We start from the raw sequence: 13,178 nt of genomic DNA on the forward strand, positions 1-13,178 counted from the left end.
GGTGCGTTCACTGCCCACTGTGATACCTTCACTGTTCACTGTGGTGCGTTCACTGTCCACTGTGATACCTTCACTGTTCACTGTGGTGCGTTCACTGTCCACTGTGATGCCTTCACTGTTCACTGTGGTGCGTTCACTGTCCACCGCAATCTCCACTCGGACACTTTTATCCAAAGTGACTCACAATAAGAGCATCAACCATGAGGCAACAAACCCAGAACAAAAAGAATCAAGCAGGTACAAGTTCTTAAAGAAACCCAAACTACAATAAGTGAGTGCCATTTAAGTGCTTCTAAATTGATTATTTAAACTTCTATTCAAGGTATAGTTTGAAGAGGTGTGTTTTAAGTTTGCTGTGGAAGTTGTGTAAACTTTCTGATGTCCTGAGGGAGCTCGTTCCACCATTTAGGAGCCAGGGCAGCAAACAGTTGTGTTTTTGTTTGTTTAGCAGTGAGGGAGCAACGAGCCGATTGGCCGAAGCAGAGCAGAGTGAGCGTCCTGGGGTGTACATTTGACCATGTCCTGGATGTAGACTGGACCTGATCCGTTCACAGCACAGTACCCAAGTACTAATGTTTCGAAACGGATGCGGGCAGCTACTGGTAACCAGTGAAGGGAGCGGAGGAGTGTGAGTGAATTTAGGTTAAAGACCAGTGGAGCTGCTGCTTTCTGGATGAGCTGCAGAGGTCAGAGGGCACCAGCAGGTAGACCTGCAAGGAGGGAGGGGCGGTAGTGTAGGTGTGAGGTGTCCAGAGTCTGGACCAGGGCCTGGACCAGAACCTGCACCAGAGCCTGGACCAGGGCCTGGACCAAAACCTAGACCAGAGCCTGCGCCGCCCTCTGAGTTAGAAGGGGGCGTGTTCTCCTGATGTTGTGCATCATGAATCTACAGGAACGTGTTGCTGCAGTAATGTTGGCAGTGAGTGAGAGTCGACTGTAGGCTGCCCATTCATCCTATTAGACAGCTTAACCCTTCACTGTCCATGATGCGTTCACTGTCCACTGTGGTGCGTTCAAGTTCAACACAATCGCCATTCATCATATTACACAGCTTAACCCTTCACTGTCCACATGTTGCCTTCATGTCCACTAGTTTGTCTCGTGTGTTTCTTGTAATTGAACAGACGTCTCATTCAGTCAAGTGTCAAAACTCTAAATTACATTTAATGTTATTTCTGAACTTTACTGATCTATTCATTCCATTTACACAATTTCTCAACAAACAAATCTCGTCATTATTGAGAATTAATGTTCAACACAAACTTAATATAATTTTTTTCATTAGGAGATTTTTCACCTCAACACTCATCACATCCCTCGTTAGAGATTTAAAATGATTTCTAGAAGACTCTTCAGAGCAGATTGATTGTGGTGTGGAAAACACTTTTCTACACAAACAGCGCCATCCTCAGGGCAGCAGCATAACCACAACAACAGGCCACTGGGAAACGTGTGATCAGGCAAAGCAGATACACAGGAACCTGAACAGAGATGATCTTAGTCAAAGAATAAATATAAAGAAACATAAAGAAACACGTTTAAAATCTAAATGATAATTTACACACTTCAATCTTATCTTATCAGTGGTATAATTCCAGTTTCATATAACACAAGTAAGAGTCAGAGACAAATGTGTGATTAAATCAAAACTTCAGATTTTATTTTAACTGAAGAGGAAGAAAGATTGAATTCTTACTAGAAAATATAATACAATAAAATCAATGAATTTATCAAGTATTCATCAAACAAACAAAAATGAACCTTCAGAAGTAAATTCTGAGTAAAAAGGTTCTGACCTTAATAATAACAAAAATAATAATGACAATTTAGATTTCTACAGTGCCTTTCAAGGTACCCATCGTTATTTTAGAAAGGAAAGAAATCAATAATTATTAATTCTGCTGCAAGATGGAGGCGGATCAGGAATAATAATAAAGAGAATATGATTATACAGTGGCGATGTTTAGGCTGTGATTATATATAAAAATATCTGATTTACTCTGTTAGATTTAAGTCAAAATAAGTTTAATAGAAATAGACGAAGACGCCTCCTGACGCCGTCACCGCTCCTCTGATAAAAGCGTCCGGAAGTTCTTCAGCTCTCGGACGCTTGTGGAAATCCTGGGAGACGTTAAAACAACAGTCATCTCTGTGTTCAGGTGACACCAAGAGCAATTACAGAAAAACTTCATCTTATGCTCACTGACTCCAGAGGATACCATACAAACATGTGTGGTTTTCGTGTCTGATCCTATAAATGCCAGGAGTGTATAATCACATGATGTCATATTTCATTTACTCTTGCCGGACTCTCACCTTCCAAAGGCGTTGAGCAGGGAGACGATCTCCTGGCGGCTGAGCTGGAAACTGGGTCGCCGCTGGCTCGCCGCCGCCGGCAGAGCCTCAATCTGTTGCTCTGAAAACAGAATCTTCAGCGCTGTGCCTAATCCCTGAGTCTGATGAAAACACAGAGGCACAGAGCAAATCAAAATGTAACGGCTCATCACAATACTAACACTGACCTGGCTGTTGTTAAAGCCTCATTAAACCTTATCATCCGAGAACAAAAATATTGATTCAAATAAAAACAGTCACATGTTAAACATTGAAACAAGGTCTCACCTGCAGTTTCCCCCACAGTCGACATTTGAAGCAGCCGACACAATCCATGATCCTGGAGATGTTGAGGAAGGCCAGTCTGATGTCCTCCTGGTGGGAACAAACACACACACACCTTCAGACACACAAACAGTCACAGTGTGTTTGCACTTTGGCTCAACTCCTGTTGTTTGAAATGTGCTGTACAAATAAATCTGACTCGACTTAAAACGGGTTTAAGACCAAAGACAAAGAGGCAACAAGAGGCTGCACAGTGTGGCTTCACACCAGCAGAGTTTCAGACCTTCAGTTTGGCTGCTTCCTTTTCGTCACCGGCAAACAGGGAAGTCTCATCAAAGTGCAGAGGGAACGATCTGGAGGAGTGAGGACGGAGAGCAAGGTCACAACAAACTGCAGCGCACACAACAACAGCACAGGAAGCACCACAAATGAGAAGTCATCATATTAACATATCAAATTCATCTCTATTTTATTTTATCTTTATTTGACTAAAGGGTCAGTGAATAGAGGGTCTCATACACTGTAAAGATTTAAAAATCATATACGGACGATTTATGATTTCGGGCTTTAGAGTAAATCTTTTACAGAAAATAACAGAAAATAAGATCCTAGTCTAAACGCCTGTAGCTGTATTTGAATAGAACATGTTTATGATATTAACAGGAGCAGCAGCAGCCCTCGGACGGACCTGGCCAGTTGTGCGACGTGCAGCAGCAGCTCTTTGTGTCTCCGGTCCTCCTCGGCTCGGCCGGTGTAGAGCTGGAACGACGGCTGCTGGAAGACGGGCAGAGCCTTGGCCAGCGCCCGCAGCTCGATCAGGAACAGGAAGTAGAGGTTGCGGAGCCTCTTCGGCCCCTCGCCCTCCGTCAGCTCCGAGTCGAACCGCGTCCTGAACTCCGACACGTTGTGACCCCACTTCCTCTGAAACCAGCTGTCTGAAGGTGGAAGAGAGATATTCACTTATTTATTTACATTTGAAAGAAAAGGTTCAAAGTGTTGAAAACATAAAAACAAGTGGAATCGATTGAGTCCAGGAGGGTTTGTGTGTTTCAGTCTCACCTTCCAGCAGGTACCTGGCGCTCAGGTGGATGTTGATGCTGGCGTGCAGGCCGGAGATGAGGCGGTAGAAAGCTCTCTTCTCCACACACTGACCTGAGAGAGGAACGGAATCAACAAACAAATAATCCACAGCAGCGTCTGTGTCAGTCGATCCTCTTCAGGGGAAACATGAGCTCACCTTCCAGCCAGTGGTAGAACGTCCTCGCTGCAGAGTAAACACAACGGTTATAGTTTCACATGTATGACAGAAAAAGGAATAAAATAATAACCATTAAAACAAACAGACACTGAATAGTGGCTCAGATTCATACAGTGTCAGAAGCTGCAACAATAATGTGGAAGATCCAGTTAGGGGACATAAATAAGTAAATAAAAACAAGAGTAATATTGTAGACACTCCGGGATCTTCATAGTTCAAATAGGGTTCCCAGAATTTAAAAAATTGGTTTTGTTTCTATATTCAATGCACATTTAAGATTCCAAGTCCACAGGAGACTTTACAATAATTTCTACTATTGGGAGAAAATGTGCAATCTATGTTTAATCCTAAATTCCATTATTTTAGTGCGATTTACAAACTTAAATTGATTTGGTTTTATCTCCTAATATCTTAATAACTGAAAGTTCCTTCTCCAAGATAATAAACCTAAAGTGCTTATCACCCGAGAAGAAGAAGAAGAAGATCCACATGAAGCGAGTGGTCCAGTGAACTCACCCTCGCCTCCTGAGCTGCTGTGGAAGGAGTCGGGAACGAGAGGTCGTCTGACAGTGTACGGCCTGCGAGGCAGAATGAAGGGAGAAGGTTTTTAAACACCCACACGCTCTCTTTGTAAAACTCTACTTCATATAAAACAGTATCGTCTGCATAGAAGTGGATGCACGGTTATAATTAATGGTAGTAAGAGCACTAATTGTAGTTTTTTCTGAGTGTTCACTTGAAGCAGTTCTCCTCGTAGATGCTGTTCCAGATCCTCCACACCTCAGGTCCTCTGTAGCTCGTGAAGCGTTCAGGGTTCAGCAGCAGGTCCACGTACTGGGAGTCGGGAGATTCCTCGTCTGGGAAACAGAAACCAAAACTAATCCGAATCAATATCTCACCAAAATGTGTAGTTTTGTAGTGAAATCTGAATACAAAGGAAATTGATCTATGTTCCATTAGTTTACATATTCCCTAAATATCCTTTAAACTATGTTTAAAATATCAACATTAGGTTAATAACTAATAATATAGTTACAAATATTTTTCAATTTATAATGCTCTCTTAAAAAGATTAGATATTCTTTAAATGGTTTTCTAGAATAATTTTAAATGCCCAAAATGAATTCCTTACATTTTTGTTCTTTAAATAGTTAAATATTCTCCCCATTGTTGTTCCCATACATGTTTTTTATTCTTTTAAATATGATATAATATAATTCAGGACAATAATTCACTTTTTCACAATCACATGCAGAATGAAACGATCCACCTTCTATCTTACCAGTTCATAATTCTTTACATTCATCTCAAATCAAAAACAGAAGTTGAGGTTTACTTCCGGGAAACTTTTCTTTGAGCAGAAATGTTTGTGATCTGAATAAATACAGTTTAGTTTTAGCTCCTCGTTCGTTGGACTGAATCTCACCGTCAGTGACACAGAACCGCTCGGCCTCATCGTCGTGTTTCCTCCAGTCGAGCAGAGCCTCTCTGGTCTCGACACTGGGAATCGAAACAGACCAGTGTGTTCACTCACTTTCTCCTGTGGATGTTTTAAACCTCACAGAAAAACCTGCTTAATAGATTCGTTCTATAACATTTTCAGAGTTTTTTTTTTATCTCTAAAATGAGAACAGTGAACTCGTCTTCCTCATCTTCACCTCAACGAAACGTCCACAGCTCCGAGATGCTGAGTCTTCTCACACTCATCCAGCTGCTCGTCTGCTTCTGCTGAATACTGAACACACACACACACACACACACACACACACACACACACACACACACACACACACACACACACACACACACACACACACACACACACACACACACACACACACACACACACACACACACACACACGCACGCACGCACGCACGCACACACACACGCACACACACACACACACACACACACACACACACACACACAAACAGCACATGATAGGATATGTCGGCTTTGTTCCTCGTGACTTTCTATTGAATTCACATGTATGACTTCATCTATGTGTCTCTAGATGGACTCACCTTGTTGTGTGATGAAGATCTGATCCCCTCTGGAACTTCATTCTGACAAGAGGCAGAGTCTGATGTGAGTGAAGCTGATTGGTTTGTTCATCTCAGGTTGATCAGACGACTGGAGATTAAACTGTTTCTCATTTTGACCTAACAAATTATTATATCTTAAGTGGAAATTAGCCCCTGCTTCTACTTTAATTTTATTTTCTGTTAATATCATATATATTGCGTTTTGCTGTTTTCTTGTTGTATGTTTGTATTTTGTAAAGCACTAGTTGATTTAAATGTCCTATATATATTTAAATTTGACTTTGATATTGACATAACCTCCTTTTCTTCTCTTGATCTGGGTTCTCAAACCTGCTGAGGTTCTCAAACCACCTGCTGAGAATGTGTTCTGACCAGAAAACTGGCACCATTGAAACCAGTAATAAAGTGAAAGGGTTGAAAAGAGGGACTCACAGGCGCGCAGGCCTTCACAGCACAGTCCCTCAGACCACAGTGAGCGCTCGACGTCCAGAACGGACACGGCTTGTCCAGGTTCACCTGCACAGGAACAAGACCCCCACTCACATCCTCAGAAACATATCCGACACCCTGTATAGAGTGTGTGTGGATGTGTGTGTGTTTGTGTGTGCTTTAATTTACCTTGTAGAACCTGAAATAGTCAGACTCCAGAAGTGTTTGGAGTTTGGGGAAAAGCTGCTCGTTGTTGAAGCCATCGATCGTCTCCACGTCACAGGCACAGTCGTCCAGGTCGCCCGTGACCTTAGACAAGAGGAAGATATGTCCTCAAAACTCCGCAGTTATAGTGAACATACTTATTCCATCATATGAGCCAAGATGAGATGTTTTCATTAGGCTTTAGCAGCTCAATTTTGTCATTTTAATCAATAGTAATATTATACAAGTTCAAAAGATATCGATTGAATGGTTCAGGATTGTGAAAAAGGATTGTGAGGAGATAAAATACACAATGAATCCACCTCAGATCTGTAGAAGGTTTCACTGACTTTAGAGTTTAAAACCACAACACGCAAGTTTTAAACAAGAAATAAATAATAATCGGTCATTTATCGAGATCAATATCAAATGATATGAACAAATTAGCTTTGACATCATTTAAAAAAATAATCTCCCAGCTCTGGTTTAAAGTTCATTAAAAACAGTTGAGTTAAGATAAAATAAGTTAAGATAAAATATGATACGTTAAGATAAAATAAGATGTACATTTATTGAGCCACGGTTGACGAAATTCACAATTAAGAAAATAAAGTAGATAAAATGTGACTAAATATTGAATGCTGTATTCAAGTAGCTGAGACATTATATTATTATATGTATATACAAAACAGTTTTTTTTTTCAAACATATGCAATATATAAAAGATCAAAGTTGTGTTAAATTGTAATACTAGTAAAAATAACAACAGTTCTATAGTTTTTATCTTATTTCATGTTCTCGCTCGCAGGCGACCACATGCAATGTTGTGTTTCGAACGCTGGGGGGCGCCACAGCAGAGGAAATGCATAGAGGAAACGCTCAGAGGAAGAGGAAGTAACATGGCGTAAAAACTGGACCGGACAGCGATGAGCTCAGGTGGACACACACACATACACAAAAAAAAACAAACACAGACACACACAGACTGTAAACTACCACCGGACACTGGGATACAAACTTCATCTAAAGTTCAGAGTGAAAGGAAAGAAAAGTAAAATAAAAACAGGAAACTGTCAAAATAAAAGCGGTTTGGTTCACCTGACAGAAACACCTGCTTTCTGCACAGCTGCACATCTGGAGGAGGAGGAGGAGGAGGAGCGGCTTCATCACGACCTTTTCTTCTTCTTCTGATAACACACACTTTCAGTTGGAGAAGCACAGTGTTCCTCACACACGCACACACAGACACACACCCTCTCTCTCTCACACACACACGCACTGAGCTGCTGAGCCAGGAGGAGGGGGGCGGGGCTCGAACTTCCTGGTGTTTCATCGTGTCCAGCCCACTGTACGTGCGGTACGTGACTGATCGATCGATGACACTCACCTCACAGATCAGTAATCACAGAATGAACGCGGGGGGGACGGTTCCGAAACACGGCTCCTCATCACGCATTACGTCCAGCCACAGATCAGACTGATCTGTGATCTGTTCAGGTCAGCAACAGAAACTCTTGTTTGCTTTAGATCGAATAAATCTCTCATCTGTCCAACATCAGAGGAATCCCCCCCCCCCCCCCCACACACACTGTGACATCACACTGATGCGACGTGCTCATGTTTTTGTATAATCAAACACCAACAACAATAGATCTGTTCAAGTTGGGGGTCTGATGTAGAGTGACCAATTTTGTGTTTCGGCACAACAACGCCAAACTGTTGTTGTACTGTTAACAGAGAGAGAAAAATTATATAGTAATATTTTATAATATAATATATATAATATATCTGTTCAAGTAGGGGCTTTGATGTAGCGTGAGCGATTTTATGTCAACTCGACAATGTAACACCAACTTAATTGTGACACTGATAAGTAGGTGGCGCTATGACCCTGAGGAAATATTGACACATAGAGCTGTTCAGGCTTGGACTGCGATCATAAGACAGAGGTTTGGTGGTGATAGGACAATGCACAGTGGAGTTATGACAACATCGTCTCCTCTGGCGAAGGATGAACCTTCGCCATACCTCAATGTTTACACGGTTTGAGGAAACGTCACATTTCTGACCATGGTCCAATGACTTGACTCAGCTCATCCGATCCTGAGCAGCAGATTCAGGACCTTCTCCTTTAAACTGTGTTTAAGAATAAACAGGAATCAGTTCACTTCCTGCTGCCAGTGGAGCCTCCAGACCTTTATCCCCAAATGACCTCCAGTCGAGAGGCAAGAGAAGAAGAGTGGAGAAGCTCCTGTTTGTCCTCTGAGCTTCAGCCTCTTTAAACAACACAGCAACAGCTGGTTCCGTCACATTCGGTTTCTAGTCATTTATATTTATCTACTTATTATTTATACTGGAAACGTTTTTTGGTTTCATTAATTTAAACAAAAACAGCTTAAAAAAACAAGTTAATTGTTGAAGCATTCCCAGTTATTGGTTATTAATTATTTAATTGTTTTCAGAGCTACACTGGACACACGTTCCTGACATGTTCCTGATGGTTCCTGACGTGTTCCTGACACGTTCCTCACGTGTTCCTGACATGTTCCTGACATGTTCCTGACATTATCCTCACGTGTTCCTCACATATTCCTTACGTGTTCCTGACACGTGCCTGCCGTGTTCCTTACGTGTCCCTTACATGTTCCTCACGTGTACCTCATATGTTCCTGACGTGTTCCTCACATGTTCCTGATGTGTTCCTCGTACACGTAGAAGACGAAGACATCAACTTGGAAACACAAGGAGATTCCAGATCTTTTGGTGATCAGGCAAATTAATTGACCTGTTGAGGCCTTTAAAATGCTCAAATTCTCAATGGGCGTGGCAAAATGACTCAACAATGCCCCCTGGTGCGCAGCCCCTAGGTTTCCCCTTGTTCATCTTGTTTTATACAGATTTGTGTCATTTTTCTGACAAATACAGTTTAATATTTGACATTTGTTTTCAGTTAAATATCATCTAACCTGATGTGTTACATTATTATTTATTTCAGGTTAATCTCATTAATTGATATGAAAAACTTGCTGCTTCTAAAGTCAAAGCATTTAACGTCTATTTAATATTTAATATAAATTTTAATGTTTGTGTTGATGGGCAGTGAGTTATTGTGATACCATTCATCAGCCACACGGTGGTGCTAAAATACGCAATTTATTTTTCACTTAAAGGAACAAGCTGCTTTGAATGTTTTGAATCTCAACTTTAAACTATTCATGTCTGAATTTGGAAACAGAAACATACAGAAACACTAGAAGTTTTAAATTCAAATGTCTTTGCTTATTTGATAAAGAGATTTCTTCATTTTGTCCTTCGGAGCTCAGGGTGAAGACAGGTCTCTTCTCCATGTTGGTGCCGGGGAGCAGTGGTGGACAGGACCCTCCTCAGGTAGTTTCTGTATCTGAATGGATTGTTGTCATTTCTCATTGGAAACTTGGCAAAACGTCAACAATCAATCACAAGAACGACCACAAGAGACGAAACACCCTCAGAGAAATACAACATTCAATCGTTCAGCGGATGAAGGAATAAAACTGTTTAAAGTAAAACTAAATAAACAGCTGCACTGAGAACAATGTAAACTTCAGGTTAGATAGAGATTAATTTGTGTTTTATTGTAAAACACACAAAGAATATGAAAACAGTATCAATGGGGTTCCATGTGTTTCCGGTTCATTTATTATCTGGACTCTTTTTGGGAACGCTCATGCAACATGACGTCATGTGTTTCCTTCAGATATCAAACATAGGAGCGGGGAGTTTCCTCTGCTGGAGGGAATTCACTCTGCAGCTGAGCAAACCCACTCACTACTTCAGAGATGGAGAACAGGGGCTCACACCAGCAGAAGGTTCCATGTGTTAGAGCAAAGGTTTTGAAATGTCGTCTTCTGCTTGACTCTGTGGTGGATCGAGAACTTAGATTAAAAATCCAGTTTCATCATGAAAAGACCTTGATTGTATTTGACTGTGAACTTCAGAACTGATACTGAGTCGGTAGATAAGTACATTAAATCTGACTTTTTATAATTAAGTGCAGAAAATATTTAATTATTTTAGGATTAGATAAGTTTACACAAATCCTAACCCTAACCTAACCTAACCTAACCCTAACCCTAACCCTAACCCTAACCCTTCAACTGTTGTGCTCGGACAAGTTAGATCTGACGGTTATGAGACATTTAAAGGGGTAAAAATCACACCAGGTATTTGTTATTATGATTATTGTTATTGTTAGAATTAGTAGTTGTAGTAGTAGCAGTAGTAGTAGTGGTAGTAGTAGTAGTAGTAGTAGTAGTAGTAGTAGTAGCAGTAGTAGTAGATAATTGAACAAAAGTAGGATCTTAAGAAATGAAACAATAATGAAATATGAATAACAGAAATTAAAGAATATTTTTACTGCTGTGATTCGGGAAATGAAAGTTTGAAATAAGAGAAAGTTGAATTTAATACGAATTTCAAAAAGTTTAAAATGAGATTGGACCTACACCAGATAATTAGATAATTAGATAATTAGTTAATTAGTTAATGAGCCTGTCAGACTCTCACCCTTTACCCCCCCCCCCCCCACACACCTCCTCACCCCCCTCTCTCTCTCTATTTTGGTGCTCCCTCGCGCTGCCAAGCCGCTGACGTCATGCTCCGGTTAATGATTAGCATGTGGAAACGAGCACCGCGAGACCGTCTGCGTCAAAGAGGCGGAAACGCAGCCGGAACACGACTAGTCCTGCCTTCAAAATAAAAGCATATGGATAAATGCATAAATTAATAAAAAAAAATAAACAGTGTAATCTGCAGGAAATCACGAAACTGACAAATGTTTGACTGATTTTTTTGTACTCAGATACTGTTGTGTACTTTTTAAGTATTTATTTTTTATGTTAGATTATATTTCTGGAAAATGCTGTACTTTTTTAACTACTACTTTTATTTGATAACTTTAGCTACTTTTCAAATTCATAATAATCACCATAAATAGAACACATATTTCATGCAATGTATATAGTATATGTGTCTGTTTATGTTTCTATGATCTTGCTTTTAAAACATTTAAAATCATTGTCTATTTTTACTTCTTTGTATAACTTTTGCTAGTTTTATACTTTTGTCCTAAGTCTTCGTTTTATTGCTCACGTGTCCATATTGATCCATCTTATTTCATGTCTTTGAAATTCAATTTATGTTAGAAAGCTGCTGCATAAATCAAATGTGATTATTAAACTACCAAATATTAACTGAACTTTGGACAGTCAATTATAAAACAAAATTTGTTTGATGGACTTTTAGCACCGAAACCAGTATTTATAAATTAATAAACGACAAGTTAAACCTAACTCTGCAGCTTGAAGAAGTTTGTGATAGAAATGAAACTTTATTCAACGTTAACATTATGGCTAATAAACCTTTTCCTGTAGCGTCGCACCTTATTGTGAAAGGTGCGTGCGGAAGCGCCTCGCTGTGTTCCGGGAGTTTAACCGCGTCTTTCCGAGCCGGAGAGAGGGAGACGGAGGAAAAGTTAGTTCAAGATGGCAAATCCCTCAGACCCGGAGTGAAGGGGCACCGCTCCCCCGAGAACCAGCTCAGCGAGTCGGCCATCACGAGACAGACCCGCCCGGCGATGAGAACCGCGCCCGGAGGTAAGAGCCGAGCTGAGTCCGGCGCCTGCGACCGTCCTCCCGCAGAGCTGCGGTTCAGAAGCCAAACTTTCTGGAGCTCCTTGTTTTCTCTCCACTCTGTGTTTATACAAGTCAAATCTTTATATATAGATATAAACATAAATACATATATCTATAGAGAGAAGCTGCTTTTAATTGAAACCACTTTTTAAATTAATGGCGGTTCGTGAAATCTGTGTCCGTCAGTGTTTGTGATGTAACTTCGCTGAGTCGCAGTCGGTCGCCGCAGAGCCGGAGAAGCGGCCGCTGGTTTATTAACAAGTGGTTTTTATCTCAACAAACTTCAAATGTATTTATATTCATCCATATTCATGTGTACTTTGCGAGTGTGTGTGTGCCGGCGAGGCGGTGACAGACAGCGGCTAACGCTCCTCTGTGAGCCCGGGCTCTGCTGCTAGCTTCCCCCGCAGCGCCTCCTCGCCACCGGAGCCGGTCCCCGGTTTTATCTTGAAAGCAGCTTCACGTCTCTAGAACCTGTCGGTAGAACCACCGGAGGGAACCAGCGGCCCCAGCGGGACACAGCCCCCGCTGCCCTGCCTGCCTCCGCCGCCCAGTCCCCGGCGTCCTCCCTCTGGAAACCCCCGGGATGCAGCGCCCTGCAGCCCGCAGCTGTATTTTTAGGATTGGGTGGATACCAGAAACGATATTTTGTTTATTTTGGTCTCGGCGGTGAATGCAAGCCGCAAGCCTGCGCACAGGCGACGGCGAGCAGGCGACCTATAAATGCATGTTCGGGTTGTAGTGGAGGAAGGCTGGGCTCCGGGTCCGGGGCTGCAGCAGCAGGTCTGCGGGGCTGAAGCAACAGGGACACGGCTCTGTCGCATTCCCACTGAGCCTGTCTGGGGGAAAGTCTCTGCATGTGCATGAAACAGAGGGAGGGACGTGCCTCAGTGAGTATTGTGTGTTTTTAAATTTGTTTCTTCCTCTCCTCCCTCCTCCTCCTACTCC

General features: G+C 41.7%; 2 protein-coding genes across 3 annotated transcripts in view; one reads left to right on the top strand and one right to left on the bottom strand.

The window, feature by feature from the left end:
• Positions 1–1,633: 1,633 nt before the first annotated feature.
• ero1a (endoplasmic reticulum oxidoreductase 1 alpha) lies at positions 1,634–7,857 on the bottom strand. The gene is made up of 15 exons (XM_062392143.1): positions 7,657–7,857; positions 6,544–6,663; positions 6,358–6,441; positions 5,905–5,946; positions 5,536–5,612; positions 5,304–5,377; positions 4,614–4,734; positions 4,394–4,455; positions 3,857–3,883; positions 3,679–3,771; positions 3,308–3,554; positions 2,903–2,972; positions 2,623–2,709; positions 2,317–2,456; positions 1,634–2,121 (listed from the first exon to the last, which is right to left on the bottom strand). Exons 1-15 carry the CDS (start codon positions 7,723–7,725, stop codon positions 2,061–2,063), a joined length of 1,374 nt encoding a protein of 457 aa, XP_062248127.1. The 5' UTR covers positions 7,726–7,857; the 3' UTR covers positions 1,634–2,060.
• A 4,158-nt stretch (positions 7,858–12,015) lies between these two features.
• The window catches only part of samd4a (sterile alpha motif domain containing 4A), a 50,813-nt gene continuing 49,650 nt past the window's right edge, over positions 12,016–13,178 (top strand). Inside the window, exon 1 of one of the 2 annotated variants that reach the window (XM_062391968.1) lies at positions 12,016–12,191. The gene's annotated coding sequence lies outside the window, so the exon portion shown is untranslated. The remainder of the gene's footprint in view (positions 12,192–13,178) is intronic. The other variant, XM_062391976.1, reaches the window with a different exon arrangement.

Source organism: Platichthys flesus, chromosome 1 (assembly GCF_949316205.1).
Source record: "Platichthys flesus chromosome 1, fPlaFle2.1, whole genome shotgun sequence".
Taxonomy (NCBI): Eukaryota; Metazoa; Chordata; class Actinopteri; order Pleuronectiformes; family Pleuronectidae; genus Platichthys; species Platichthys flesus.

Excerpts from the sequence above, each read along its gene's own strand:
- ero1a (XM_062392143.1), bottom strand. The coding sequence starts at position 7,725 with ATGAAGCCGCTCCTCCTCCTCCTCCTCCTCCAGATGTGCAGCTGTGCA. Across the intron at positions 5,947-6,357 it reads CTGTGAAGGCCTGCGCGCCT|AATGAAGTTCCAGAGGGGAT; the intron begins GTGAGTCCCTCT and ends GCCTCTTGTCAG. Across the intron at positions 4,735-5,303 it reads GCGGTTCTGTGTCACTGACG|ACGAGGAATCTCCCGACTCC; the intron begins GTGAGATTCAGT and ends TCTGTTTCCCAG.